Genomic DNA, 26,567 nt, shown 5'->3' with positions numbered 1-26,567 from the left:
CTGATGGGAGAAGAAATGCAGGAAATGAGCAAGGTGGTGCCTCGGTCTTATTTAGCTTGTGTTATGTAGGCTGAAAATCCCTTTTCCCCCTCCACGTTTCAGAGAGTAGTTTATTTTTTCAGGCGAATACAAACACCAAGACTTTCTTATATCTGTATTTAGCATTAGGGAACAAAAGAAAAAACAAGGGAAGAAGAATACTTCCATCAACTTGGCTACCATTGCTTGGAGAGATAGCATTCCTACACGGACAGAAAACCCCTTCAGTCACCTTAGTCTGCCTCCACACCACGGGTTATGTCAGCCTCGCTACAGCACTGTAGCTCTGCCAGTGTAGCCATACCCTGAGTCTCCCCTCTCCTGAACATGCTATCCCAATGTCTCTTCTCTTCTTTGGTTTCCCCCTTCTGCATGCTGAAAGGAAAAATGATCAGCTGATCACACTTCCCGGGGAATCCACCACTTCCCATGCTTCTGGCTGGAGAGGCTGGTAAGTCTTGACATCTGAACTGAGAAATGATTTACAGCTTCTGCTTCAACTTCTTATAGCACTTAAACTTTAAATGAATCCAGTTGCCTGTAAAAGTAACATCCAAACTAGCATCGAAATGAAGAGATACCAAAACCCCGTAAGATCTTTATTTGAAAATGTCAATTAAACCTCAGAGAAGATAAATGTTTACCCTTCCTTAATGGGATCAATAAAACAATGGATGTTTTGGTGTTAACCTTCACTTACGAGAGATTCCCATAAATGCTGCCGTTAGTTGAATTACATGGGTGATCAAATATCCAATTTTTAGTCATGCTCCTTGCAGCTCCTTCTTCCCCAGTGATTAAAAGAGCAGTTGGATTTGTGTGTGTGTGTGTGTGTGTTAAAGGTCTCAGTCACATCCCACTGTACATCACAAATAAGGTCTAAATGGTTTACCAGAATATGGCTTTGAGCAGTCGTCATTCACACCCTTGTGTGGGTCCCAGTCAGTCATGTCTGAACAAGCTACAAGGTCTGTTTGTAAAACAATATTCTGCACCCTGCAGTGAAGTAAATACAACAGCAAGTCTGTGCTGCAATGTTCAGCTCCCATTGAAAACATTGATTTAGCCCAATAATGAGGAAATGCAATTAGTGAAGTATTAAAAGTTCATCAGTATAAAAGAATTGGATAACAATGAGTAAATTATGGCTTCCTTCCTAGTAATTTCTTTTAAATTTAGAGAGGATTTTACTAGAATATAAAAATATTAAGTCTGATGAATCCGGTATTAATTTTGCCTTTGGAAACATTATAGTAGATCTTTGAAGTGGATGACATATTGTACAATGGGGTACTAGTTGCTTTTTAGTAACATTTAATGTTCATTCATTATACAAAACTTGGAACATCAACTCCCTCTCAGCCATGCACAGTTCTTTCCCAAGATAGGATGCTCACTCTTTTCTTAGATACATGACCTACCCACTTTTAAGTAAAAGGAGGAAGTGTGTATCACAATTAAGACAGGGGATGTGAATTGGGACTTGTGAGATCTTGGTCATTTTTACTTAATCTTCTACCCCTCTGTCATATGAAGGTAGTTCTAGCCCCATGCCTTCCTCTACTTCTGTGAGCAGAGAACAGCAGAACCCAGCAGGTGAGAGTACAAATGAAAATGACAGGTCTGTAGTAGGCCCTGCTCTTCCATGCCCCCACATCAGCCTCTCTCCTATGCCTCAATTCAGATTTCCACCAATTCATAAGTGGGGCCCTACCAATTTCAGGGCCATGAAAAACATGTCAGACCATGAAATCAGATCTCCCCCTTGCTGCTGGGAGCAGCCCAGCCAGGGGGCTCCGAGCTGCAAGTCCCGCTGGGCTGGGGAGGAACAGGACTTTTCCTTGCCTTGCATGGCAGCTCAAGGGGAAGGAGGGGGTGAGGGGGAGAGAAAGTCAAACCCACTTCTGGATACCTTTTGGGTTGGGAGCCCCACAGTTACAATACCTTGAAATTTCAGGCATAAACAGCTGAAAACGTGAAATTGGCCAATTTTAAAACCATCTAGTTGTGAAATTGATCAAAATGGGACTGTGAATTTGGTAGGGCACTATTCATAAGATAACCAAATACTAAGTGATGTTTGAGTGCAGGCCAGATTCTCTGCTCCACTCAACCGCAGCCCCCAAGCACTAGAGAATGCCCACATCCCTGTTGGAAGTTTCCCCTGGTGCAAAGAATGCCCAGCTCCTACAGCAGCACAACAGGCAGTCCCTGGGGGATTTTTACCAGCTGGCAGAGTTTAAAGCAGCACCCAGGTTGCTCTCCACTCTACTAGGGCGATAGCTAGTATAGAACCAAAGCATAACAAGCTCCCTGTCTTTCCTACACTAAGGGACCAGAGAAAATTTATGCAGTGGGGGGAAAATGGAAGCCTAGAACAAACAAATGATCCACATGATTCTGGTTATATTTCATATATGTTGAGAAGCATTAAAAAAAAAAAAAGATATTAGATCCATTTAGCACTTGATGTTCTGTGAGTACTTTTATTTGACCAATCTCTACTTCCAAAACAGATGGTCAAAGTGACTAAAAATATGAAACTATTTGGGCAGTTTGTTGATGGCCACATAAGCGTAGTGATTATCCTAGCACTTGTCTTTAAAGATAAAAGGGTTTCAGAAAAAAACTAAAGCTCTTCTACAATGTACCATGTTCTTCATGACAATGCACTATTTTACATGCTCAGTCTATTATCAAGCAAAATCCCAATTTCAAGCACTCTCCTTTAAGGCTTTGGTGTGTGTAGGTAAGAAATAAAGAATACCTATAAGCTTAAGAACAAAACAAAACAAAATTCCACTTATATAAAAGACTATGTATTTGTTATAGAAAATTCACTGTACATCTGCATATTATTCATTTCACATTCTTAGACAGTTTTCTTAAATTGCCCCTTTCTTACAATGTGTGTCAGATAAGATTCCAGATTTGCTTTCAAAACAAGAAGGTTCAATTGATAGTGGCATAGAGTCAGAACTATGAAGTCGAGTTCAATCTCATGAGGACTGTATTCTTGACAAAAGACAAATTTAGAATCCACTCAGATGTTCATAAAGATTGATCCAATATCCAAGAACGGATTCCCTCCTTTAATTATGTTATACTTCTGAAGTCTGTAAAATACGAAGTTTCTCTTTCTGATATTCTTCATTCTCCTTCTCTGCTTCTTCATCTAGTGATTGTCTTATACAGGTTTTTAGTTCCTCTATTCCTTCTCCAGTATGTGCAGATACAGGGATAATATCTTTAAAGTTTATGATGTTCTGTGGAATCAGCTCTTTCTCCACTAAATGTAAAGAGTCTGAAACAGAGCATATTTATAGTTATTACACAGTATTTCTTTATACCATAAAGCATCCACAAAACTTTACCAAATTGGGACTTCATCTATCTTCTAAAATTCAACTAATAAACAGAATACCCTTTTATGACATCTGACGAAGTGGATATTCACCCACGAAAGCTTATGCTCCAATACATCTGTGAGTCTTTAAGGTGCCACAGGAGACTCTGTTGCTTTTTACAGATCCAGACTAACACGGCTACCCCTCTGATACTTGACACCCTTTTATATTGTAACTGGAATAATTCAAAACAAATTTTGAAAAACTCCAAAGTTTAAAAAGAGAGAGTTTTAGAACAGAAATACTTGCAATAGCAGTTTTATTTTTGCATTATAGTGCACTTTCACTCCTAGGTTGAGATTATAGCCTGCACCTCTCAGAGGCAACCACAGAACTCTCAGCCCAGAGGTGGGAGGTGTGTGAACCCCTTCTTGAATTCTGATCTGCTCCAGGATGCCAGAGCAACTCCTCTGTAACTCAGACAGGTACAGGTACAGGTACGTGCGTGATCTAAGATACAGCAGCCTACTTAAGGTTGCCCAAAATCTCTGCAGCACTGCAGCTCTGCTCCTGACAATGACCGCCATGCCACAGGGCTTGGAAAGAGGTCTTCAGAAGACAACCTTATTGTCTTCCGCTGTGCCTGTGTTGGAAGAATTCTCCCCTACCCGGAACCAGGGCTTTAAGGCATTTTCCAGGCTGTTCCTCCAGCCTTATACCCTGCCTAAAGGGACTAGGCACAGATGAAGATCTTAGCTTCAGTCTTGCTGTCCTGGGATTTTTGCCTACTTGAACAACAAAACCAGCAGACATTATTATTCACTACCAGGATACGGCTCCTAAATGTAGGAACAGACTAGTTTTAAGCTTCACTTTTCAGTAATTGATTAAACTAGATGACCTAATAAGCTTCATTCAATTTCCAACATCTCCTTGCCAACCCAGAATTATCACAACTGTTTATTTACTAGTACTTTTGCCCAATTCTATGTATGCCCCAACTAACAGGGCTAAAACTCTTATAGTAGGGTTTATAGTACTGAGAGAGCAGCTGACTGGACAAAGTTATGATTGCATCCTGAACAGATTTAGGGTGAAATCCTGGCCTCACTGAAGTCAATGGGAGTTTCGCCATTGACATCAGTGGACCCAGGATGTTGCCCTGAAGAGATTTATAAGAATACATTTCTTTCCTTATGTGATACTGAGCCAGAAAAGGTTAAGCAACCAGGAGGCTCAATGAGCCAAATTCCACCTTTAAAGGCATTTTAGAAAAGTGTATATATATAGTAATTAGAGCCATTCCTTACAAATAGCTAACAAAGCCAGGTTAGATAGACTAGAGCTTTGAAACGTAAACTTATATCATTAGGGAATTAGAAGATACTGATTGTATGCATCTGTTTTTACCTATATCTTATTAGATGTTAACAATGTAACCAGATTAGCTTGCAGATAAATTTCTCTTCCTCTCTATTACTAGGTTCTACTGATTCAGAGATCAAAATGGAATATTAACATTTAGATGAAACTTGGGTGTAAATAATATAATTGTCTATACTTCTCTTTGAAGTTTGTAATAAACTACTAGTGAACCTTTGGGTAGTTAATGGCCGTGTTTATACATAGGAAATAGGAATGGACTTCCAAGCAGCCATGTATATTACCTATTCTTCACCCAAGGAATGCCCACTGTGTTATCTGTGTCAAGAGGCTATAGTAGCCTGCCAGAGATCTATGAAAGAACTCTAGGGCCTGATCCTGTCATCTCAGATCTGCTTAAGTTTGGTCAGGAAAGCTTGAGTTGCAAGATGGAGGTCTCCTGCGCCAGTCTTGATTACCCTGCTATTTCTCATGGAAGAATTTATACAGACTCTGTACATGGACTATCTATCAGATTATAACCCATGGAACTGATTCCAAAAGAACTTTTTGCAACTCAGCAGCTTACCATCTCTACTATGAAACTGAGCTAAGACCTTTACTCATATCTGTCTAATGATCTTTTCTTTTTTGAATAAATCTTAGTTTAGTTAATAAGAATTGGCAGGTAAGCATGTATTTGGGTAAGATCTGAAATAGTCATTGACTTAGTGGGTAAAGTGTCTGATCTCTTGGGATTGGTAGAACTTTAGATATGGTGAAAAAGATTTTAGGTAATCCTCACCATATTTGACTAGACTGTCTGGGTGGAAGGCCCAGGGCTGGACTGCTTTAAGGGAGCTGTGTTTTGGGCTTTTATGTACCCAGTAAGGAACTGTAGAAGTTGTTTTGTTGCCAGCTTGGTGAATCAAATAATTAGAATAGCCACCAGTTTTGGGGATTGTCTGCCCCATTCTTTGCTCAATCAGGGCAAACGGCAATCTCAGTGTGGCCCCTCTAGCGACCATGGTCACACCTTGCAACTGCTGACCCTTTATAAATGAAGTTTTCATACAGAATGTTTAGTGAATACCCATCTTTTTGTAATACTTGAGATCTCCTGGCTAAAGTCAATCAGGAACCTAGAGTTTAAAAATAGATAGAGCAAGCAGCCAAAAAGAGGGACACGGGGGGCCTCAAACTTTCCAAATCATTTTTACCTAAAATGTAAGACTCTCTCTCTGCTTAGTCTATTTTGTTCAACATATTTATTATCAGCTAACAGATACTTCCACAAACATTCACAAAGGTAAATTACAATCTACTTATTATAAATAAGAAGCTACTGTGCATTAAGTTAGTTTACCTTGAGGATTCTGTAGTTGTTTCGTAAGTTCATTCAAGCTCTCTTGTGCATTAGGCAAATCCATTTTATTAACGGCAAGAAGTGCGGGCTTTGTCCAAAGCTCTTCTTTGTACAATTCTAGCTCCTTAAAACAAAGTTAATTTGCCTTTGTAAAAATTATTATTTTTTTTTACTTCAAAACAGATTTTTCTGGTTTTATGTTTTCCTCTTTCATTTGTTTAACTGTCTGAAGAATCACTACAGCACTGAAATCTACTGATGTGCTCAATGTTGATGTATTCACACAGTCCGAGAATGTCAACTCATTTAAAGGCATTTACTGTAGGTACACAGCCTGCACCATTGCGATTCATTCTCTTGTAAGGTGGAATGACAGATTTGTTCTTTTTATTCACATTTGTATTAACAGATATAATATACAGAAGCATCTACTAATTTTTTGAAGTTACTGGTCAGAAATCTCTCAGGGCTTATCTTCACAGCTTGAGTTGGTACACTTGAGTTACTGCACTCAAGCTAGCCTAGCTAGCTTCAAAACTGGGCTTGTCTACATGGTACAGTGTGAATTCTAATGCACACCAATATGTTGCAAGCTTACTAACCCACATAGACCCTGCCTGTGCGCACGAGCAGGATCGACACAGGCCAGTAAGTGTGCAACACATTGGTAAATATTAGAATTCACACCCCTCTAGTGTGCACTATTGCACCATACAGACAAGCCCACTGGAGTTACAGAGTGATAGGATAAGTTGCTGTAATTGAGCTGTTGCATTCCCACTGCATTATTAGCTTGAGCATCACTCAAGCTTCAACCTACCCCCAATAAACCAGCTAGCTTGAGCTTAACGCACCACTTAATTTGAGCTAGATTTGTGTGTGAAAAGGAGTGGAGTAAGGGATAACACTTGAGTTATAACTTAAGCTAACTGTGCTGTGAAGACAATCTCTGAGACAAAGCTTAGGGCAACAACATTTTTAGGATGTGGAATTGTTGTATAATTTATTATTTTTAAGTTTTATATGCCATATGAGAGATCTTGTCATTACATCAAAGGTATCATCCCTAACTGTGAATCATACAGCATACGACTGTACATTGGCATAAGCAGGAAAAAAATTATTGGAAGTCACAGAACAGTAGAGGGGGAAAGTGACTGCAAAAAATAGATTTTGAAGATGGAGTTGAGTTTAGTCAGTGGGGATAATTGAAGAATGCAGGATAGGCCATGAGACTCTGCATATGGCCCCCAAAAGGCGATGGAGCTTTGCAAAGTTGAAGACTGATATCTCATCAAGCTCCTAAGACTCAGGCCTAGTCTACGCTTAGAAATTAGATCGACTAGGTCGTTCAAGGCTGTGAAATAAGTTTCACACCCTTAGCATCATAGTTAGGTTGACCTAACTCCTGGTGTAGATGCAGTTTGGTCAACAGAAGAATTCTTTGGTTGACCTAGCTACTACCTCTTACAAAGATGGACTAACTGCAACAATGGAAAAACCCCTTCCTGTTGATGTAGAAAGCATCTACACTTATGGCACTACATCAGCAGAGCTGTAGTGCCATAGCTGTGCTGCTGTAGCATACATATACCTTCAGTTACCTCATGGTTTGGACAGAGCAAAAGCCAGAGATTTAGCAGATGATCTGTTTTCCATTTCCTAAAAGACAGCTAAATCTGGGGACTGAAGAGCTCTGGCTCTTCACGCAGCTTGACCTTCAGGAGCATTTCCTTACAGATATAGCAGAAGTTAATGAGGACACAGCTATGTCTAAAGTTTTGTCATCTGCCTTAAATACATCTAGAAAGTTCCGAGCCTTTTAAGATTGCTAGCAAAAAGGATTAACCAACCACACTGGATCCTCAGTAGCTTTATCTACTAATCTAGCAGTCAGCTTACACATGTTTTAGCTATTCTTTCTTCACATAGACAGTATTAGAGTCAACATTTGAAAGGATAGGAAGTTACCTGTGTTAGAAGCAGTATAGTTTCAAAAGCTGTTCTGAATCGAGTTTTTGAAGATAGCCGAAACCCAGAAATATCAACCTAAAATGAATTATAAAGTTACACAAAAAGCATTGGGGGGGGGGGAGGGGGGGGAAAGAGGACCATCACCCATTTTTCAAGATATCCAGGCCCAAGAATGGCGTTTTGGTCTGTTTTAAGAGGATCTTGTTGCACAATGGCTACTTAATGTCTGAGCTGTGCTAGGAACCTTTTCATGCTGTTGAGTAACAGGCAATCTTTATAAAAGCCTCTGATCTATTTAGGTATCTCTATGGCCTTCATCAGCATAACACCCATCATTGTGTTAGATTTCTAGTCTAAATACTATATTAAAATTATATTTGTTTACAACAGCATCTAGAGTAAAATAATACAAGACAATTATGAAGGAAGTATTTTCCCAAAGCCAGCTGCAATAAAAATCTCAGGAATTTAGGTTTTCAGGATAGTAAAATCTAAGCTAAGCAGAATAAAAAACTAAAGTTAACAGGTTATTTAAATTATAATATTTACTTACTACAAAGAGAAGCTGTTTGGTTCTTTCTACATGCTTGAGGAATTTGTGGCCCATTCCTTTGTTTGCATGTGCACCTTCAATCAATCCTGGAAGATCGGCTACTGAGACCTAGGAAGATAAATGAAGATGTCAGAAAAAAAGGTAAAGTACTTTTAAAAAAATCAACATCTCAAATGACTTTACACATAAGAACAAACAGAAAAGTATTCTGGGGATGCTTATTTTAGGAGGATCTTATTTTATAGCTACTTATTTCTGAGAGTTGCCATTTGAGTGGTAAGAACCAGCTCATTGGCAATATTTACAAGCAACTGCAAAACATTTAAAGCCTATCATCAGAAGTCTGATTTAGCAGACAAATAACGGGCTATAAGTTTCTGCTGTTCTCCTGAAGCAGCATTACTGGTGCTCAGCCATCTACAGTAGAACCCTGTTTATCTGACCCTCCATTAATTATCCAGCTGTCCATGGTAGCTGGTCAATCCAAATGGAGGTGATCTCTCCTGTGGCCACTAGATGGGGCTGCAGCACTGCACTTTCCCCATTCTCCAGTTTTTCCCTGAGTTTTGATTATCTGATCTGGCCCAATCAGATCAGATAAATGGGGTTCTGCTATATATATTTACTAGTTCTCAGCAATCTAGAAAAATAAAAGTGCTAAGGGCTTCAAACCTATCCAACACCTACAGCCAGAGGCTGATATAAAGTACGAAAACCTGACAAAGAGCCCAGGGCCAGCACTTGGCAGGAATCCCTGCACCCTTGCCTTTTCCCAGCAACTGATGACTAGGTTTTCTATCAAGATGTTGCCCCAATATCTTGCTGGTGAACACCACCCTCACTCACCTTTATACTGGCCTCTGGCTAATAGGTGTTTGCTAAATATGTCAAACCCTGCTTTGGGATTCTCCGTCTAAAAAGACATGGAAATACATTAAAAGGCTACAGAGTTTCAACTACCTATACTAAACAATCCCTGGAAGTTGAATGTACAGGAAAAAAAATCTATTTTCTAGTATGATGGAGTTTGGTGGTACTAGCATATCACTATCACACTCTACTTTTACATTTCCTCCCTATCAAATAAAACAAATTACTTATACAAGCAAATAAACTGTTGCTGGTATCTAATAATTGACAGACTAGAAAAAAAAAAGTCATCCTTGGAGATATGTAATTATCCACTTGGTAGAGGATGTGCCATTGAAAATAAGTTACTGATTCCTGGCAGATCAGTTCCTTTTTGTGATTAAAAACAGATCCTGTTATTTGCAGCAAAGGCCTATCTTGTTTTGATTTCTTCTCAAAATTATTAAAAGTTGCCAATTTAATCTCCAAATTCAGGGACACATTTTGCCTTTAGATGTGTGCACAATTCCTACTGGGGCTTGTGCATGTCCATGAAAGGGCAGACTTTTGTTCTTATCTATTCACAATACTGGGAGACTTACAGGGATGTACAAATATTCTACGGGATTTTCAATTAGCAGGATAGTTAGTCCAAATTTGTGCAGGCAAAATGAAGGTCTGTACACCTGGAAAATCTGGGCCTGACAGATTTATTTACTTGATAATGCCCATTTTATAAACTAGTTTAACCAATACGCTAGGGACTAAAAATCAACTGTAGTTAGTTACCTGTTTAAAATTGCCAATTCCCAGTATTTAGCTGTTTATAAACTAACAATTTCCATGAATAAACAAGTAGTAGTAGGACCAATCAGAAATAAGATTACCCTTTAAAAACAAATAGCAACCAAAATATAGCCGGACAAAGTTTAATTTTTGCTTCATGGTTGCTTCAGTTTTGTTTCCTGTAACCCAATAGTTGCAGCTGAAAAATCAAAATTCTCTGCTTTTCCTGTATTTCTCTAACAATAAAAAACAACAAACAACAACAAAATATGCAAGAGATGAAAGGGACAGTTTATTATATAAACATGTTTTTGTAGGTAACACGAGGGTACTTACTCCACTATTTAAAAAAAAAAAAAAAAAAAAAAAAAAAAAATCAAGAAATTTACATATACCCCTTTGGTGGCATTTAGGGCTTGATCGTGCAAGGTGCTAAGCCCTGTTGTGAAGTCAGTGGGAGTGGGGGGTGCACAGGATACCAACATACTATACCACCAGTTAATTCTATTTGTATATAAGCTACGTTGAAAGTAGGCAACAAGAAAATAGACGTGATAGATATTTGCTCATATTAAATTAACCAAGATAATTTTTTGAGCAGGCATGAAGTGATCAATTACTAAAATATATATTTTAATTTTTCCAATCCTTTAACAGTGACCTGTTGATATCAGCTTCCAGGGAAACAGTAGATACAGGAAGTACAATATTTAAATTTTTCAGTCATTTCATGGCAGTTTAAATAAAAAGATTAGAGGACTGCTGAGTCCTCTAAGATAGTTGCTTCATTCCTGTTTCTGAAAGGAAAAAAAGCACTTTTCCTCTTTTAACATCTTAGAACTTTGCTCTTGTGGTTAAGTCATCAGAAATCTTTGATGAGCATCTTTAATCTTGGAATGACAAGCACAGTACTGCGTGTGTCTCATATTTTTACACATCAAAGATACAAGCTTGAAAAAGCAAAATGTGTGAATGTCCTACATGAACATGGTGTCTGATCCTGCATTAGAACCCAGAGGCAGGGAATCTTGTGCAATCCCAATTACTTCAACAGGACCTTCACACCAAACTTGAGTTGACAAGTTTGAGATCAGAATGTAAAATTAAGGCCCAGAGAAGGAGATTGTGGAGAGATGGGAAAAATGAAGTAGGCACACATAGTAAATTTTTTTTGCCTGCTCTTTGGAGTACACGTGACATGAAATCAACGTAATGTAATAGTTTCTTGTAATATACAAGAAACTAAAATACAAGGGTGTTTTGTTACTCAGATGATGAACAACTGGCTCTGAAGCTCTTAGTCCACTGGTTTGTAAAGAGTATTTTTCCTAAGATGCTAATTAAATCATTATAAAAATCTACACATTAAAAAGTCTCCCTTGCATTTTGAAGCTGTGGCTCTTCATATTTCCAGAACAATTATTCATAAGAATACACCCTGAGTAATCTGAAATTCAGAGGGTTTTTTTAAATCTAGGTGAATTCTGTCACAATTTGTGTCACATCACACATGTTTACACGCACGCATTACCATACAAAAATGTTACTGAAATGCTTAACTTGGTAATAAAAACAAATGAAACCCACATGTTTCTACTGTTTCCTAAGGAATGCCATTAAAACTCATACCCATTTTGAATGAAAATCGTTATCCAATTTTCTGCCTCCCCTAATCACAGAAATGAGCCTATTATATGCCAAATTACTGCATAGTCAACTCAAGTTTGGAGATAAAAGCTGGCAACTCTCAAGCCAGAATTTTTTTTAGTTCTAAAAGGCATTGACCATTTGGGATTTCCTTTGATGACAAAAAGGTTGCAGTTTTGTTTCATGCTAAATACTGGGTACTTCTGTATTTTTTAGTATCTCTATATTCAATAACTTAGAGAAACTCATTTGTTAGATATGAAAAAAAGGTGGAGAAGAAAGCTAATCACATTTTGATGATAAACTATTAGTCGGTTACTACAGAATACTGGTTCCCTCTGTTAAGGGAAACAGAAGTGGGAACCGTCTTTACTTTCTCCATTTTTGCGCCATTAACTATTGGCGTAGAAAATATTGCAGTAACATCCTTAAGCAAAGAAAATATAGATATTTGAAAGTGTGATTCAGGATTAAGCTCCATTGCAGAAGATGAAAGGTTGTAATGACATGAATCTAACTAGCCGTTATACCCAAATGTATAACAAATTAAATTGCTTTTCAATACCAACCTGCTTGTAATCTGGATACATGATCTTTCCCAGTTCAGGTTTTAATGTTGTGACTGGATGGGCAGGACAAGAAAGAAAAGAAAGTCACTTTTAACATACAGTGCTTAACATTATAAAACCTTCATGCCTCTCCTTATCTATTGGACCTAAGTACTCTCATGCCTTCCTTTGGAACATTTCCATTACAATCAGGGCCGGCTCTAGGATTTTTGCCGCCCCAAGCAAAAACAATTTTGGCCGTCCCCCCACCCCCCCCAATTTTTTTCTTACCCCACCCCCGACCCCACCTCAACTCTGCCCCTTCCCCAAATCCCCAGCCCTGCCTCCTCCCCCCAGGCTCTCAAGCCTAGGAGGGAGGGAGGGGGAGATCCCGAGCGGCCGCGGCACGCGAATCAGCGGTTTTGCACGCCGTGGCCGCTCGGGATCTCCCCCTCCTTCCCGGGTTTGAGAGCCTGGGAGGGAGGGCGAGCAGCGGTGCGCGAGCGGCAGCAGCGGAGGTGAGTTAGGGCGGCCGGGGCACATTTTTAGGGGCGGCATGGCCCGCGCCAGAATGCCGTCCCTAAAAATGTGCCGCCCCAACCACCAGCTTGTTTTGCTGGTGCCTAGAGCCGGCCCTGATTATAATGTATTTATATGAATGACATTATGAAGTTACATCAGAACGTACTATGGTATAATGTAACAGATATGAATCCTAGTAAATATCAACCAAACCTCTTTTGAAAATTAAGACCACTGTTGAAAATTAGGCCAACACCACTAACTTTTCTCTCATTGCTTTTATCAACCCTAACCATGTTGATCACACAGCAGCTACTATTTCAATTTTTGCTTTTTGTCCTCCCAGGACACTGAGCTCACAAAACTAAAAACTAAAAACAAATCTCTATAGTTGTGGCCTCTTCACTACTTCGATCATGCTTTAGACTTAGTGCCACAGAACTTACTTCTGTTTTCACATGAATCTTTTGTAACAGGAACAGAGTGCCACAATAATGGTGCTCCAGGGAAGCCACCTGTCTTTCTTGCTGTCTCTTATGAGGTGTGAAAGAACTGAGATAAAGGCAAAGAGAGTAATGATATTTGGGAGATAACATCTGTAGCCCAGCAACTGTAGGCAGTTCCTACTCTCCAGTTCTTTTCTAAAAGTTGTTCAGTCAAGCCATAGGAAAGGCTTACGTTCTCAAATAATGTTACAGCAATGAAAAATAATACAGTTTGTACTTACAAGGATAATCTGCAATCTGAGGTTTGGCAAGAGAAATCTTGCTTAGCAAAGAGGATTTTCCTGCATTTGGAAATCTATAAGGAAAGTTGAGATTTACACAATGAATAACTATTTACGTCACACTTGCATATGAGTTACTACTGAGTTAAAAGAACAACACTGGCAATATATAATTCTATTATTTTTCTGTTTCTGACAATCTAAAGTGGGCATCTTCCTCCTCCCCCCAAATTAATAAACCCTTTGGGGCAGGAACTGTCTGTTAGGGTATGTCTACACTATGAAATTAGGTTGATTTTATAGAAGTCGATTTTTCAAAATCGATTGTATACAGTCGATTGCGTACGTCCACACTAAGTTGGCGGAGTGCGTCCTCACTATCATGGCTAGCATCGACTTACGGAGCGGTGCACTGTAGGTAGCTATCCCACAGTTCCCACAGTCTCCGCTGCACATTGGAATTCTGGGTTAAGCTCCCAATGCCTGATGAGGAAAAACACTGTTGCGGGTGGTTTTGGGTACATGTCGTCAGTCGCCCCTCCCTCCATGAAAGCAACAGCAGACTATCATTTCGCGCCAGACACCAGGGCGATTAGAAGAGTACAGCAAGGTGTGCCGCGCATCAGAGGGGCTTTGAAAACCAGTTTCATGACTGGCCAGGCTTTGGTGTGACAGTTGTGTGGGTTTCTCCTTGATGCAAACCCACCCCCTTTGTTGATTTTAATTCCCTGTAAGCCAACCACCCTCCACCCTTCGAAATAAAGTAACTATTGTTTTGAAACGATGCATTCTCTCTCAATTTTTTAAAAAAAAATTAGATAATGGACAAGGTAGCCCGGGTGGGGTGGGGGAGGAGGGAAGGACAAGGCCACAATGATTATTGTAGCCACACTAAAAAAATCCAACTGTTTGAATGACAGCCTTCTGCTGCTTGGGCCATCCTCTGCAATGGAGTGGCTGGCTGCCTGGAGCCTCTCCTCCGTGCCCCCCATTCTTGGGCATCTGGGCGAGGAGGTTATGGAACATGGGGAGGAGGGGAGGCGGTTATACAGTGGATTCAGTAGGGGGTCTGTGTCTTGTTGGCTTTTCTGCAGCTCCAACAGATGCTTCATCATGTCCGCGAGTGCATTTTTTCCCGCCTTCTAATCTGCGATAACCTCAGGGATGGAGATGATAGGGGGAGCGTAGAAACATTATACGCTCTACGATTCTGTGGGGACTGCATGGTCACCTGTGTTGCTGAGTTCGCCACACTGAACAAACAGGAAAGGAAATTCAAAAGTTCTTGGGGCTTTTCCAGCGTACCTGGCTAGTGCATTGGAGTTCAAAGTGCTGTCCAGAGCGCTCACAATGGAGCACTCTGGGATAACTCCCAGAGGCCAATACCGTCAATTTGCATCTGCACTACTCCACATTCGACCCAGCAAAGTCAATTTTAGTGCTACTTCCCTTGCTGGGGAAAGAGTACAGAAATAGATTTTAAGAGCCCTTTAGGTCGACGGAATGGGGTTGGTTGTGTGGATGCATTCATTTTTAAATCAACCTAATGCATCTAAATTCGACCTAACCCCGTAGGGTAGACCAGGCCTTAGTATGTACTTGCACCGCGCCTAGTGCAATGGGGCCCTGATCTTAGGCCTCAGAGATGTAGTGCTGCAAGTGACCTCTTGATGTGTTCTAGTCCATTCCCCTTCACTGAGGCAGCGTTAAGTATACCTAGACCATCCCTGACGGGTGTCTGTCTAACCTGTTCTTAAAAACTTCCAGTGATGGGGATTTCCTAGGCAACCTGTTCCAGTGCTTAATTATCCTTAGAAAGCTTATCCTGAAATCAAATCTACATCTGCCTTGGTGAAAATTAAGTCAATTATTTCTTGTCCTATCCTTGGTGGACTTGAATATTTTATCACCACCCTCCTTATAACAACCTTTTACATATTCCAAGACTGTTGCCAGGCCTCCTTCAGCCTTCTCTTCTCTAGAAGAAACAGGCCCAGTTCTTTAAATCTTTCCTCATGTTTTCTAAACCTCTTGGCATTTTTGTTGCTCTCCTCGGGATTCTCTCCAATTTGTCCACATCTTTCTTAAGGTGTGGTGTCCAAAACAGGACACTATTCCAGCTGAGGCCTTGCCAGTGCAGACTATACAAGAACAGTTACCCTCCATGTCTTATGTACAACACTCTTGCTAATATATCCCATTGCCTTTTTTTTTTTTTGCAACAGCATCACATTGACGACTCATTCAATTTGAGATTCACTAAAACACTGCCTATCTAGTTATTCTCAGTTTTGAATCTGTACATTTAGTTTTTCCTTCCTAAGCATAGTACTTTGAAGTACTTGTGGCACCTTAGAGACTAACAAATTTATCTGAGCATAAGCTTTCGTGGGCTACAGCCCACTTCTTCTATTCTATGCATCCGAAGAAGTGGGCTGTAGCCCACGAAAGCTTATGCTCAAATATATTTGTTAGTCTCTAAGGTGCCACAAGTACTCCTGTTTTTGCAGATACAGTCTATCACGGCTGCTACTCTGAAACCTACTTTGTACTTGTCTCTTTCAAGTTGTTTCATCTTGTTGATTTCAGACCAGTTCTCCAGTGTATCAAGGTCATTTTGAATTCTAATCCTGTCCTCTAATGTGCTTGTAACCCACCCCCCGCATCGTCATCTGCAAATTTTGTAAGTGTAATCTTGGCCGGGACCTCTAGGTTTCTGTAATTCAGACAGTAAATGTTGTATACAAACTTTCTTTTTTCACCATTTTGAAAACCATTACAACTGTTTAGAAGAATGCAGAAAAATTAAAAAGACTTTCTGAAGGTTTCAGGGATGAACTCATTGTTCAGCAGCAAGGGAGGTCTAGGTTGGACATTAGGAAAAAGTTCCTAACTGTCAGGGTGGTTAAACACTGGAATAAATCGCCTAGGGAGGTTGTGGAATCTCCATCTCTGGAGATATTTAAGAGTAGGTTAGATAAATGTCTATCAGGGATGGTCTAGACAGTATTTGGTCCTACCATGCGGGCAGGGGACTGGACTCGATGACCTCTCGAGGTCCCTTCCAGTCCTAGAATCTATGAATCTATGAATTTACAGGGAAACTTAGTTTACTGGACCATGTCATTATATTATTTTAACCAAGCGGTTATCCGTCCCTGTAAACTCAACAGTGCTCCTGAGGTCTGAGCATGAAATAGCTGAAAATGTGACGAATTTCATGTGTAACAGCTTTAAGTGACATTCTACTCTCCAAAGGGGCTTAGTTAAAAAGGCATTATGAGGTTCTGTGTGTCTGATTTTTATACCCGACTGCTCATTTGAAAATTAGAAAGATTTTTTTCTATTTGATAGCCTTGCAAACTCAGCCTGGTAGCTGAAATTTAAGTGGTGTTCTTTCTGATACATGTATCATTCTAATAATAGAAGATTCTACAAGTCAAATGCCACCTTCATTTGCACTTTTGCTACTACTGCCTTTTGCAGGGTTGCACAGATATAACTGAGTACATGATTGAAGATAATACAGTTCTACAGGTGGTCATGAAATTGGAACTAAGTTAACAATTCTGTTAATTTTACACATTTCCAGTGTGATCTTGGGCAAGTCACAGATTCTGTGCACCATATCTCCCCCCTGAAAAAGACGGATAATATTACTTCCCTATGTCCCAGGGGTATTGTGAGGATACATCCATTAAAGGCTGTGACGTGCTTTTAGATCTACTGATGAAAGGCACTATATAAGGGATAGGTATTGTTATTGATGAGTGAACCAGAAGAACAAACAAACACACACACCCCCTACTTCATGCTCCGAGATCTCAGTTGATTATGCAAGGCGCTAACTATAGCAATGCCGCCCATGTTCCCCAAACCTTTTTCACACAAGAAAGCAGCAACAACTGAACACAGACAGCAAACTGGTCTTCCGAGTTAGGAAGTGCCATTTTCCCCTTACATTCTTTACAGAACAGACCCACACTTAAGAGTTAGAAATAACCCTTTTCAAAATGGTTATTTTGAATGTCTAGTGCCTTTAATCTCATTTGACCCATGATTAAATTGAGTTACAAAACAGAGGTAGGTGCCTTACTCCAAATCAAACCTCAAACATGGCCACAGGAACAGAACACAGTTCCCAGTCACTCAATAGAAGGAGGAGTTCATAAGGGATCTTGGTTTAAGTCAAATTTGCAGACCATCACACTGCACTATATTTCACTACAATACTAAATCTATGATAAACAAGTTCCTAAATAGATATTAAAAAGTCACCTGACCAAAAATGTGTGAAGGTTAGGAATCTATGGGGGGTAGTATGGAACTGCGATTAAAAATAGGACTATGTTCTTGCAGTCTGCCAGCCCACAGAGGCATTTTTCTTTATCACCCAGTAATGCATTATTGGTTGAGGAATTCACCATGCTGTGTATACAAATGAAAACGCACTAGTTAGTTTCACTTGAATTTCTGATCTGAGGTCAATTCACCATCCTTACAATGGAAGAAACAATGACTTTTTTATAATAGGAAAGTTAATGAAGGTAATTTAATGCTCTCTGATGATGGAAGAAGTCATATAGACAATTCAGAATGTTACTCCTTCCATTTCTTCAAGGAAGTATTTTATTTCTATCAAGGCTCGACGTATCTCTTTGAAGCTCAATTGCAACCTTTCTTGTACCTCACAGTCTGTACCCAGACCTGATGATCCTCTCTCAAGAGGATAAGATTTCTTAGTCTGATCTAATAGCAAAGCACTTTATTGTGTATATGCTGAAGTAAAAGCAACATACTCAAAGAAAAGATCAAAGTACAGGCACTAACAGGATATCAGAGTTTGACTCACAATTTTGGCTAGGAAACAATCTTCATTAATAATCATTCTTTCTATATTTTTAATGAAAACTTGTCAGCTCAAATATGAACCAAAATTTAGGATTTGTAACCCCTCCCCCGCCCCCAGCTTTTACAAAACCTAAGACCAAGAGATCTGGCATAAGAATTTTAAACAATGGTCCTAGTTTAAACAAATGCATTCCACTACAGTACATTGTAGCACTGTGTTAAAACATGACAGCCTAAAACTGAAATTGACCTCAGATCAGAAACTCAAGTGACACTAACTAGTGCGTTTTCATTTGTATACACAGACACCTGCAAATCCATTTAATAGAATTCACATTTAAAAAAAAAAGACATCTCTTCAGATCTTAATACAAAGCCTACCATGAATCATGAGTTGTTCTCTAAGTTTTTGTGCTTGAATGCCACACATCCGAAATAAATACATTTATAAGTTACTGTGCCATATGATATTTTGCAGTATAAAGCAGGGATCTGAAACTCAAATCACCACGAGCGCCACATGAGTACATTGGCCTGAGGGCCACATCACTGACACCTCTATGTGTAAGGATACAAAAGCCCCCCTGCCCCTGCCTCACTCCACCCCATTCATGAGGCCCTGCCCCTGCCCTGCCCTCTTCCCACCCCTTCCCCACCCCCATTCCAACCCCTTCCCCAAAGTCCCCACCCCTTCTCCGCCTCCTCCCCTCTCCCTCCTGGAAAGCCTAAGCGCCACCAAACAGCTGTTTGGCGGCGGGAAGTGCCTGGAGGTTGGCAGAGGAGAGGGGACGCGGTGAGTTGAGGGGGCGGCGGGGAGGGGGAGCTTGGCTGCAGCAGGAAATAACTCCGCGGGCCACATGTTGCCCGCGTGTTTGAGACCCCTGGTATAAAGAGACATGGCCTCTGAATACTAAGTGGCACAGATGCAGACTACTAACATATATTCTTCTTCTTCCTGTTATTCACAATACATAATTTGTCAGGGAATTTTTATGTCTCAAATATTAAAACAAAGACCAGCTTCTTATGTCTTCAAGAAAGTAAGGAGAACAATATTTTAAAAAGTTTGTGGCATTAGTAACTATAGGTATTCATGCGGCAGTCCAAACCATCTAATATTTAGATTTTTCACATATAAAACTCTGCAAAGAATTATACACATAAGGAATCTTACTGAGCTCAGTATGACTCCTTGAATGCGTAAAATTACTCACATGCACAGTGTTTGTAGGACTGAAGCCAAGCGACCCTGTTTTGAAACACAACCCTTGAAGATGGCTAGCAAAATATCAACCTGACTTTCAAGTTTTCAAACATCCAATGTAAACATATCTGCACATTTCCATCTAGAAGTACTTTGTTCATTATGCACCCATAAAAACGTTAACAGTAACTCACTGTGCACAAGGTATAGGGAAAAAAAACCTAATGAGTTCTTAATAAACAGTGTTTGCGTGGTTTTAGTGCATTAGATGCTTTTCTTCAGATTTCCTAAGAAAACAAATTTTTAATTGGTTTCTTTTTTAATCAATGGCAGTGAAAAGTACTAGATTAAATGCAAATGAAACTGAAGGGCCATAGTTCAAAGTTTTCCATACTCCCCTAACAATATGCAAGGATGCTTTTCTAAAAGAGCAGATTCCATGTCTAGTTTTAATAGTGATGCCAAAAAAATAAATATTAAGGAGATCCACTTGTGCCAGTACTGGGTTGGTAATGGCAATTTTTGCAATACAGCTACCAGTCCACTAGGGGAGATTCCCAATTCATTTAACAGGCCTGGTCCACACTAACCCCCCACTTCAAACTAAGATACGCAACTTCAGCTACGTGAATAACGTAGCTGAAGTCGAAGTATCTTAGTTCAAACTTACCGCGGGTCCAGACATGGCAGGCAGGCTCCCCTGTCGACTCCGCGTACTCCTCTCGTGGAGCAGGAGTAACGGCGTCGAAGGCGAGCACTTCCGGGATCGATTTATCGCGTCTAGATAAGACGCGATAAATCGATCCCAGAAGATAGATTGCTTACCGCCAGACACGGAGGTAAGTATAGACGTACCCACATATACTACTGAACAGCCGTGTAATGTCATCAACCACCTCACCTGGATTCAGACCAATGGCCCTGCATTCATCCAACCATGAGTAATTCATTCTCATCATTCATTTTAACAGCAAAAATCAAGTAGCAGTTTGAGGCTCAGTCATGAGATTTTTAAAAAAGGGGTAGAATTCAATTCACATGTATTCCCCTTCCCACCTCATTTGAAGTGCATTACTTTAAATTATACTCCTAAATGTTCAATTCACAGATAACAGATTCCAGTACTCACCCAACTAAACCAACATCTGCTATAAGTTTCAAATCAAGATGAACTGTTTGTATCTGGCCTTTCAAAGGCAAGAAATTTGTAACCAAACAGCCACCAATACCTCCACGAGCTACCAGTATTCTCTCTCCTGCTTTATTAAGTTCTCCTGAAAAATAAAATCACTAGTTAGAAAATATATAGCTGTTGTACAACAGTTAAGATTCTCAATTACCAGGTAAAACTGCTGTCAATGAAAGGAGGGGAGGATTTCCACTAGTTTCTATATAAACCCCTTGGACTGATGGGCATGATGCATGTCTCTTTGTTAAGAGTCAGATATTTCAACTCCTAACACCGAATAACTACATTAGGTAGAGTTTCTCTTTGGAGTTATCCCTAGAAAATGAATACACAGTATAGTCAAAATGGTAGTTGATACTAACAAGCACATGATTCCAAATATAAAGCAACACTAATCGCACGTAAGCTCAATATACTATATCTCCCAAAGTATTACAATGTGGTGATGTTGACCACTTAAAAGTATCATGTAGTTGGATGTGGGTTAAACCAAGAAAAGCTGCACATATCAGTAGTTTTGAGATTTTTAGCCATGGCTATAATCGCTTGTTAGTCAAAAAATACTTTAAACTTGAGAATTCTGTCACATTACCTACATCATACTTAAATGCTGCTTAACACTTAACCAAAAAGAAATAAATAAAAACTCTGAAAACTACAAAAAGAAGAGTGCTCTCTAACTTCAAGGTTCTAGTTTAAGAAACGGCCATTTCAGGAGCCTTGCACTGATAATCTGTGAAATTCTTTTCACTGTTCTAGATACAGTAGTTACTTTCAATAGTTTAAAAAAAATAATTATTTTAGGTAATCCCAGAGATGTTGAAACTCAGCCAGTTTTATAGTTCAAATAACTGAGGTACAAAGTGGACAAGTAACTTTTCCAAGGTCACGCAGTAATTCAATGGCTCACTGTAAAACCAACCTGGCTTCCAGCCTTTAAATCTTGTTGTGAGAACATGTTCCTGGCACTATTATTTGGTGATACAAAATTAATTATAACTATGCTTTTGGAAGGAGCCTCCAATATCAGAAGTCTCCCACATGTGATTCTGTCTCCCCACATTTGTCTCAATAAACAATAAATCCTTCTATTTTGTCTTAAAGATAAACCATCTCACAAGAGCCTTTGGTCTGAAGAGTGACACACCAAGTTTGCTGGGTGCACTAACTGCCTTATTTTCTGCTATCTCAAAATAAAAGAAAAATAAAGGTTCTTACCAATCTGTTTCCCATCACAGGAAGTAACTGAAATTCCCAGAGGCACATCAACTTCACAATCTGTTCCCTTTTCACCTTTCAGTGCAAGAACACTACAAAAAGTTAGACATTAAAAAGTCTTAAGGGGTATTTTTCTTTCAGGTTACAAATGTTCAACAATATAAATCAGGACATAATACGTCCTTACCTACTGTTGGCTCCTGCTCCAGCTACAAAGCGTTTCTGGGGAAATCTGTCTTTAGTTCTCTTTAAGGTAATTTTTTCTTTGGCTACAAGCCAGACATCACCGCCTCTCCCTCCTTCTCCACCCAAGCGAGGATACCCCATTCCACCAGTTCCTCCTTTCACATAGATTCTCAGATCATCTATAAAGTTGCCATACTAACAACATAAGAAGTGTTAAATTGGTGTTTCATATTTATCCCACCTGCCTTTCACACACTAAGCTCCCAAGCACCAGCCCTGGCAAGATGACATGATCATACCAAGTGTCAGTGAAAAAATAATTCAGGAAACTAACGCCTGAGTTGCCTCCCCTGCTCCAGGGCAGGTTGTGAGAAGGAACTGGCGGCGGCTTGCCAAGGCCGCCTAGCAAGCCCAGCTCTCCTAGCCCCAGCGCCGGGAGGATTTGTAAATGCAACGCTGAGCCCACCGCAGCCCGGCCGCAGGCTCTGGGGGCTCCCCAGCAAACCATGCCCTGGGCTGGACGGCGGGATCCGCCTGGGCGCTATTAACGAGCGGGGGAAGGGGGAGCAAGGCGTGGGACCCCCAGCGAGCGAGCGTGGCCAGTCGGCCCAGACCCCTTCCCCCGCCAGAGGCTGCGCCTCTTCGCCACCCCCAGCCCCGCTCACACGGGGAGCTCCGCCCCCAGACTCCGGCCGGGGACTGTCCCCTCCCCGCGGCCGCCACGGGGCTCGCGGCGCGCTGACCTTCCGGAGCAGCGGGCGGCTCCCCCACACCATGTTGGCCAGGGCCCCTCAGCCCGGGCCTAGAAGCAGGGACGCGAGGTGACGAGCGAGCGTAGCCGCTGACGTCGTGACGTAGAGAGGCGCGTGCGGCGGCTCAGCCCGCCCCAAGGGAGGGGCGGTGTGTGCGTAGGGGCGGGCGGGGCAGCGTGTGGAGGATGGGTGGGGAGAGAGGGACAGGCCCAGAGCGACGAGGGGGTGTTGCCGGAGTGAAGGGAGATGGGCAGGCGGAATAGTGCGCTGTGGGGTGGGGGGGAGGGGAATGGCGAAGGGTCAGCGTGAGGGGGTGTACGCGGGGGCAGGGAGGGACGGTGTGAAGGGGATCAGTGGGGCAGGAACAGTGAGGTACAAGGGGAATAAGTGTTTAGCCCTCGGGATGTTGTGGGTTCGCCCCTGGCTGCTCACTGGCAGTGGGCGAGAGTGTTAAAAGGAAGGTGGAATGTGTAATTGTCTCAGATCACAAAATCCCTCCTCCCAAGCAGCAGAGTGAATTTTTCACTTGACCAGAGCCCAAAGAGCCGGGAAGCATATTTAAACCTAAATCCCCCCAAAGAACAATCAAGTATCAGGGTAGCTGTGTTAGTCTGTATCCACAAAAACAACAAGGGGTCCGGTGGCACCTTAAAAGACTAAAAGATTTATTTGGGTGTAAGCTTTCGTGGGTAAAAAACTCACTTCTTCAGATGCATGGACTCCATGCATCTGAAGAAGTGGGTTTTTTACTCACAAAAGCTTATGCCCAAAGAACAATAGCTCCCATGAGTGAAACTGGGCCAGGCTGCTTCTAGCAGCGACAAGCACACTGTACAGGCCATGTTTACACTAGTCTTTGGGAAATCTCCCACCAGCGCAGTTTCAGCAGTGGTAACACTGGCATATAGATAGGACACAGAGATTTTGACCATCATCTTCTCAAGGCAGGGTTAGATAAGGTGGTAAAAAAGCCTGTGCCCACCAAGCCAATGTTGTGGTAAAAATGCCTCTAGGCTTTCACTCACACATATGGTACCGTTGCCAGAGCTGCAGCAGTGCTATTGTTCAGTGGGAGATTTCCCCCCTAAAGAAATATATAGAAAGCTTCTGCTTCTTCATCACAAAGACAGTCTTCAGTGAATATATTAATAGGTCCTGACTTCGATGGTTGGAAGTACTGATTACTACTATATTTGTCCTAGATGTGAAAAGCCTAAAAGCCCATCAGAGGCAGTGCTAGCTCATTAGGGGCTCGAAGCAGGAATATTTTGGGGGCCCCCTATACACAACACTGACAGCCGAAGCCCCGCTGCCTAGGGCTGACAGCTCCAGTCCCACTGCCTGAAGCTGAACTCATGGAGGTCACGTAAAATCATGGAATCTGTGACCTTTGTGGCCGACTTGTAGCTTTAATAATAATAAAAAGTGAATACGGGGCCGCCTTGAGTTACTGGAGGCCCTAAGCAATTGCTTAGTCTGCTTATGTCTAGCGCCGAGACTAAAGCCTTTTATAAATTCTTGATCCATCCTATCGTCTTCCCACAGTTTTAACAACATTTTAAACATTATGTTTTTCTCTGTCTCTTTTCTTGGCATAGGACTCTTCAGAGTTGGGAACCACGTGTTCAAAGTGGTTAATATAATACATAACTTAATTCCTGTGTGTGTCATCTGAAGAAGTGAGGTTTTTACCCACGAAAGCTTATGCCCAAATAAATCTGTTAGTCTTTAAGGTGCCACCAGACTCCTTGTGTTTTCCCTATAATTTTCATTTTTCTCATCACAGAATGAAGTTAGGGTGATATCTTTATGTAAAAAGCTAGTTATAAATATTTTCTACACTAAGATAAATTAATTAGGGTAATATAACTTTTCTTGTATTTACTAAACTACCCTTTTCCATAATTTATATTTAATATTTTATTAAAAAAAAAGTTTAAGGGAGAATCAATAATAGAATCCAGACTTCTACACTTCCAGGCCTGTGGTTTTCAACTAGGGTGACCAGACAGCAAGGGTGAAAAATCGGGACGGGGGTGGGGGGTAATAGGAGCCTATATAAGAAAAAGACCCAAAAATCGGGACTGTCCCTATAAAATCGGGACATCTGGTCACCCTATTTTCAACTGCTCACACTTCTTCTGTTAGTCATAAATAAAACTAGGCTGTGCTTATTCTGCAGCTGGATTGTTGTGCTGATGGGGACACAGGAGAAATCTTGACGGACTGTCCCTGATCTCTGTTGTTGGATATGATGAATGAATGAATAAAATACTCTAACTGAATGAGATTCCATAATACCCACAATATACAATGCTTTTCATCCTTAAGCATTATATCCAAGTACTTACTTAGTAGTATTTTTAGAATGCCTGAAAATTGAGCCATTTTTCTGGCCCATTGTCTTTCACTTACATATATGAAAAAATATGGAGAAGAGCCTTTAATTATGTTGATAATTATTTGCTGATTTTACTGCAGTTTGTTTGTTACCCATCAACTGTACAGCTGGGTTTGGCTAATAGTTGCCGTAACGCCTCCAAATGCTGCATATGTTTTACTTTATTATATTGGAGTCTTCTGTAGGACTTGCAAATGTTCTTTTGCAAATACAACAGCAAGGGAACATTGTTAGACCACATTGCAAAAGGTACATAATGGAAGTACCTTCATTAATGGTTATGAATAATCTAGTATCATAGTCCATGTTCTTTACTTGTACGTCAATACATCCTAATGAGTATTCTCATTACGTCTTTCAAGTTCAGTACTGCTTGGTTTTCAGGGTTTTGAGTCAGCATGACAATTGATAATACCATAATCTATAAATATATTTGTTCTTGAAGACACTCACTCTGAGGTTACTAGCAGGTCTTATATCATAAAATGCTGGTCACCCTCAACTCCCATTGACTTCCAACTGGAAGGTAAATATGTCTACAGCCTCATCCAGAGATATTACCAATGGTCACATTAATTCAGTTCCATAACATCAATCATCACTGAAGGTGAAAGAAGGGAAACACAGGAAAATGAGAATCTTAAATGCACCTTAAGTCAGTGAGTGTTGATGGTACTCATTAGAATCAACACCATTGATTCTAGCACTAGTTCTGCTCCAGCACTGAGCAAGTTCAGAAGAAGAACAAGAATTAGATTACTTATTACATCATTGCCTTTGAAATGAGCCATTGTTTAGGTGTCTTCACTGCCAAAGTCTTTATAATACAGAAGAAAAATAAAAGAGAGATGCTATGATTGCTGGTATGCACCTCAAAGCATCCAAGGTGTTTAGGTGGTTTCTTTACCAACTGCATTGCTTTTTACAATATTTATATCGTTACTCTAAAAAACCCACCCAATTTCACCAGCAACTTACTGATGCTGTTGTTGTCTTCTTTTAATTTAATTTGGGTGTTGAGTTATACAGTGGGTGTGCCAAACAGT

At 40.6% G+C, this 26,567-nt stretch overlaps 1 protein-coding gene across 2 annotated transcripts; it reads right to left on the bottom strand.

Moving 5' to 3' along the window:
* Positions 1-1,336: 1,336 nt before the first annotated feature.
* Positions 1,337-23,270, bottom strand: GTPBP10 (GTP binding protein 10). 2 transcript variants are annotated; one of them, XM_005282412.5, is made up of 10 exons: positions 23,112-23,270; positions 22,370-22,563; positions 22,183-22,274; positions 20,905-21,049; positions 13,721-13,794; positions 12,493-12,545; positions 8,642-8,749; positions 8,086-8,163; positions 6,115-6,238; positions 1,337-3,343 (listed from the first exon to the last, which is right to left on the bottom strand). In XM_005282412.5, the coding sequence occupies exons 1-10, from the start codon at positions 23,142-23,144 to the stop codon at positions 3,141-3,143; spliced, it is 1,104 nt and encodes a 367-aa protein (XP_005282469.2). In that variant the 5' UTR covers positions 23,145-23,270; the 3' UTR covers positions 1,337-3,140. The 2 variants fall into 2 exon arrangements, with proteins under 2 accessions (XP_005282469.2, XP_042717162.2); XM_042861228.2 differs by having other exon boundaries at positions 22,370-22,547; positions 23,112-23,250.
* Between the last annotated feature and the right edge of the window lie 3,297 nt (positions 23,271-26,567).

The sequence above is a fragment of the Chrysemys picta genome, chromosome 2, assembly GCF_011386835.1.
Source record: "Chrysemys picta bellii isolate R12L10 chromosome 2, ASM1138683v2, whole genome shotgun sequence".
Lineage (NCBI taxonomy): Eukaryota > Metazoa > Chordata > Testudines > Emydidae > Chrysemys > Chrysemys picta.
Note: the sequence above shows the minus strand (reverse complement) of the source record. Positions and strands in the feature narration are given on the sequence as shown.

What these genes read in the sequence shown, in the direction of transcription:
- GTPBP10 (XM_005282412.5), bottom strand. Translation starts at nt 23,144, where the DNA reads ATGGTGTGGGGGAGCCGCCCGCTGCTCCGGAAG. An exon ending in CTGTGATGGGAAACAGATTG is followed by an intron (nt 21,050 to 22,182) that starts GTAAGAACCTTT and finishes TTTATTTTTCAG; the next exon opens with GAGAACTTAATAAAGCAGGA. An exon ending in TGTATCCAGATTACAAGCAG is followed by an intron (nt 8,750 to 12,492) that starts GTTGGTATTGAA and finishes TTATCTTCCTAG; the next exon opens with GTCTCAGTAGCCGATCTTCC.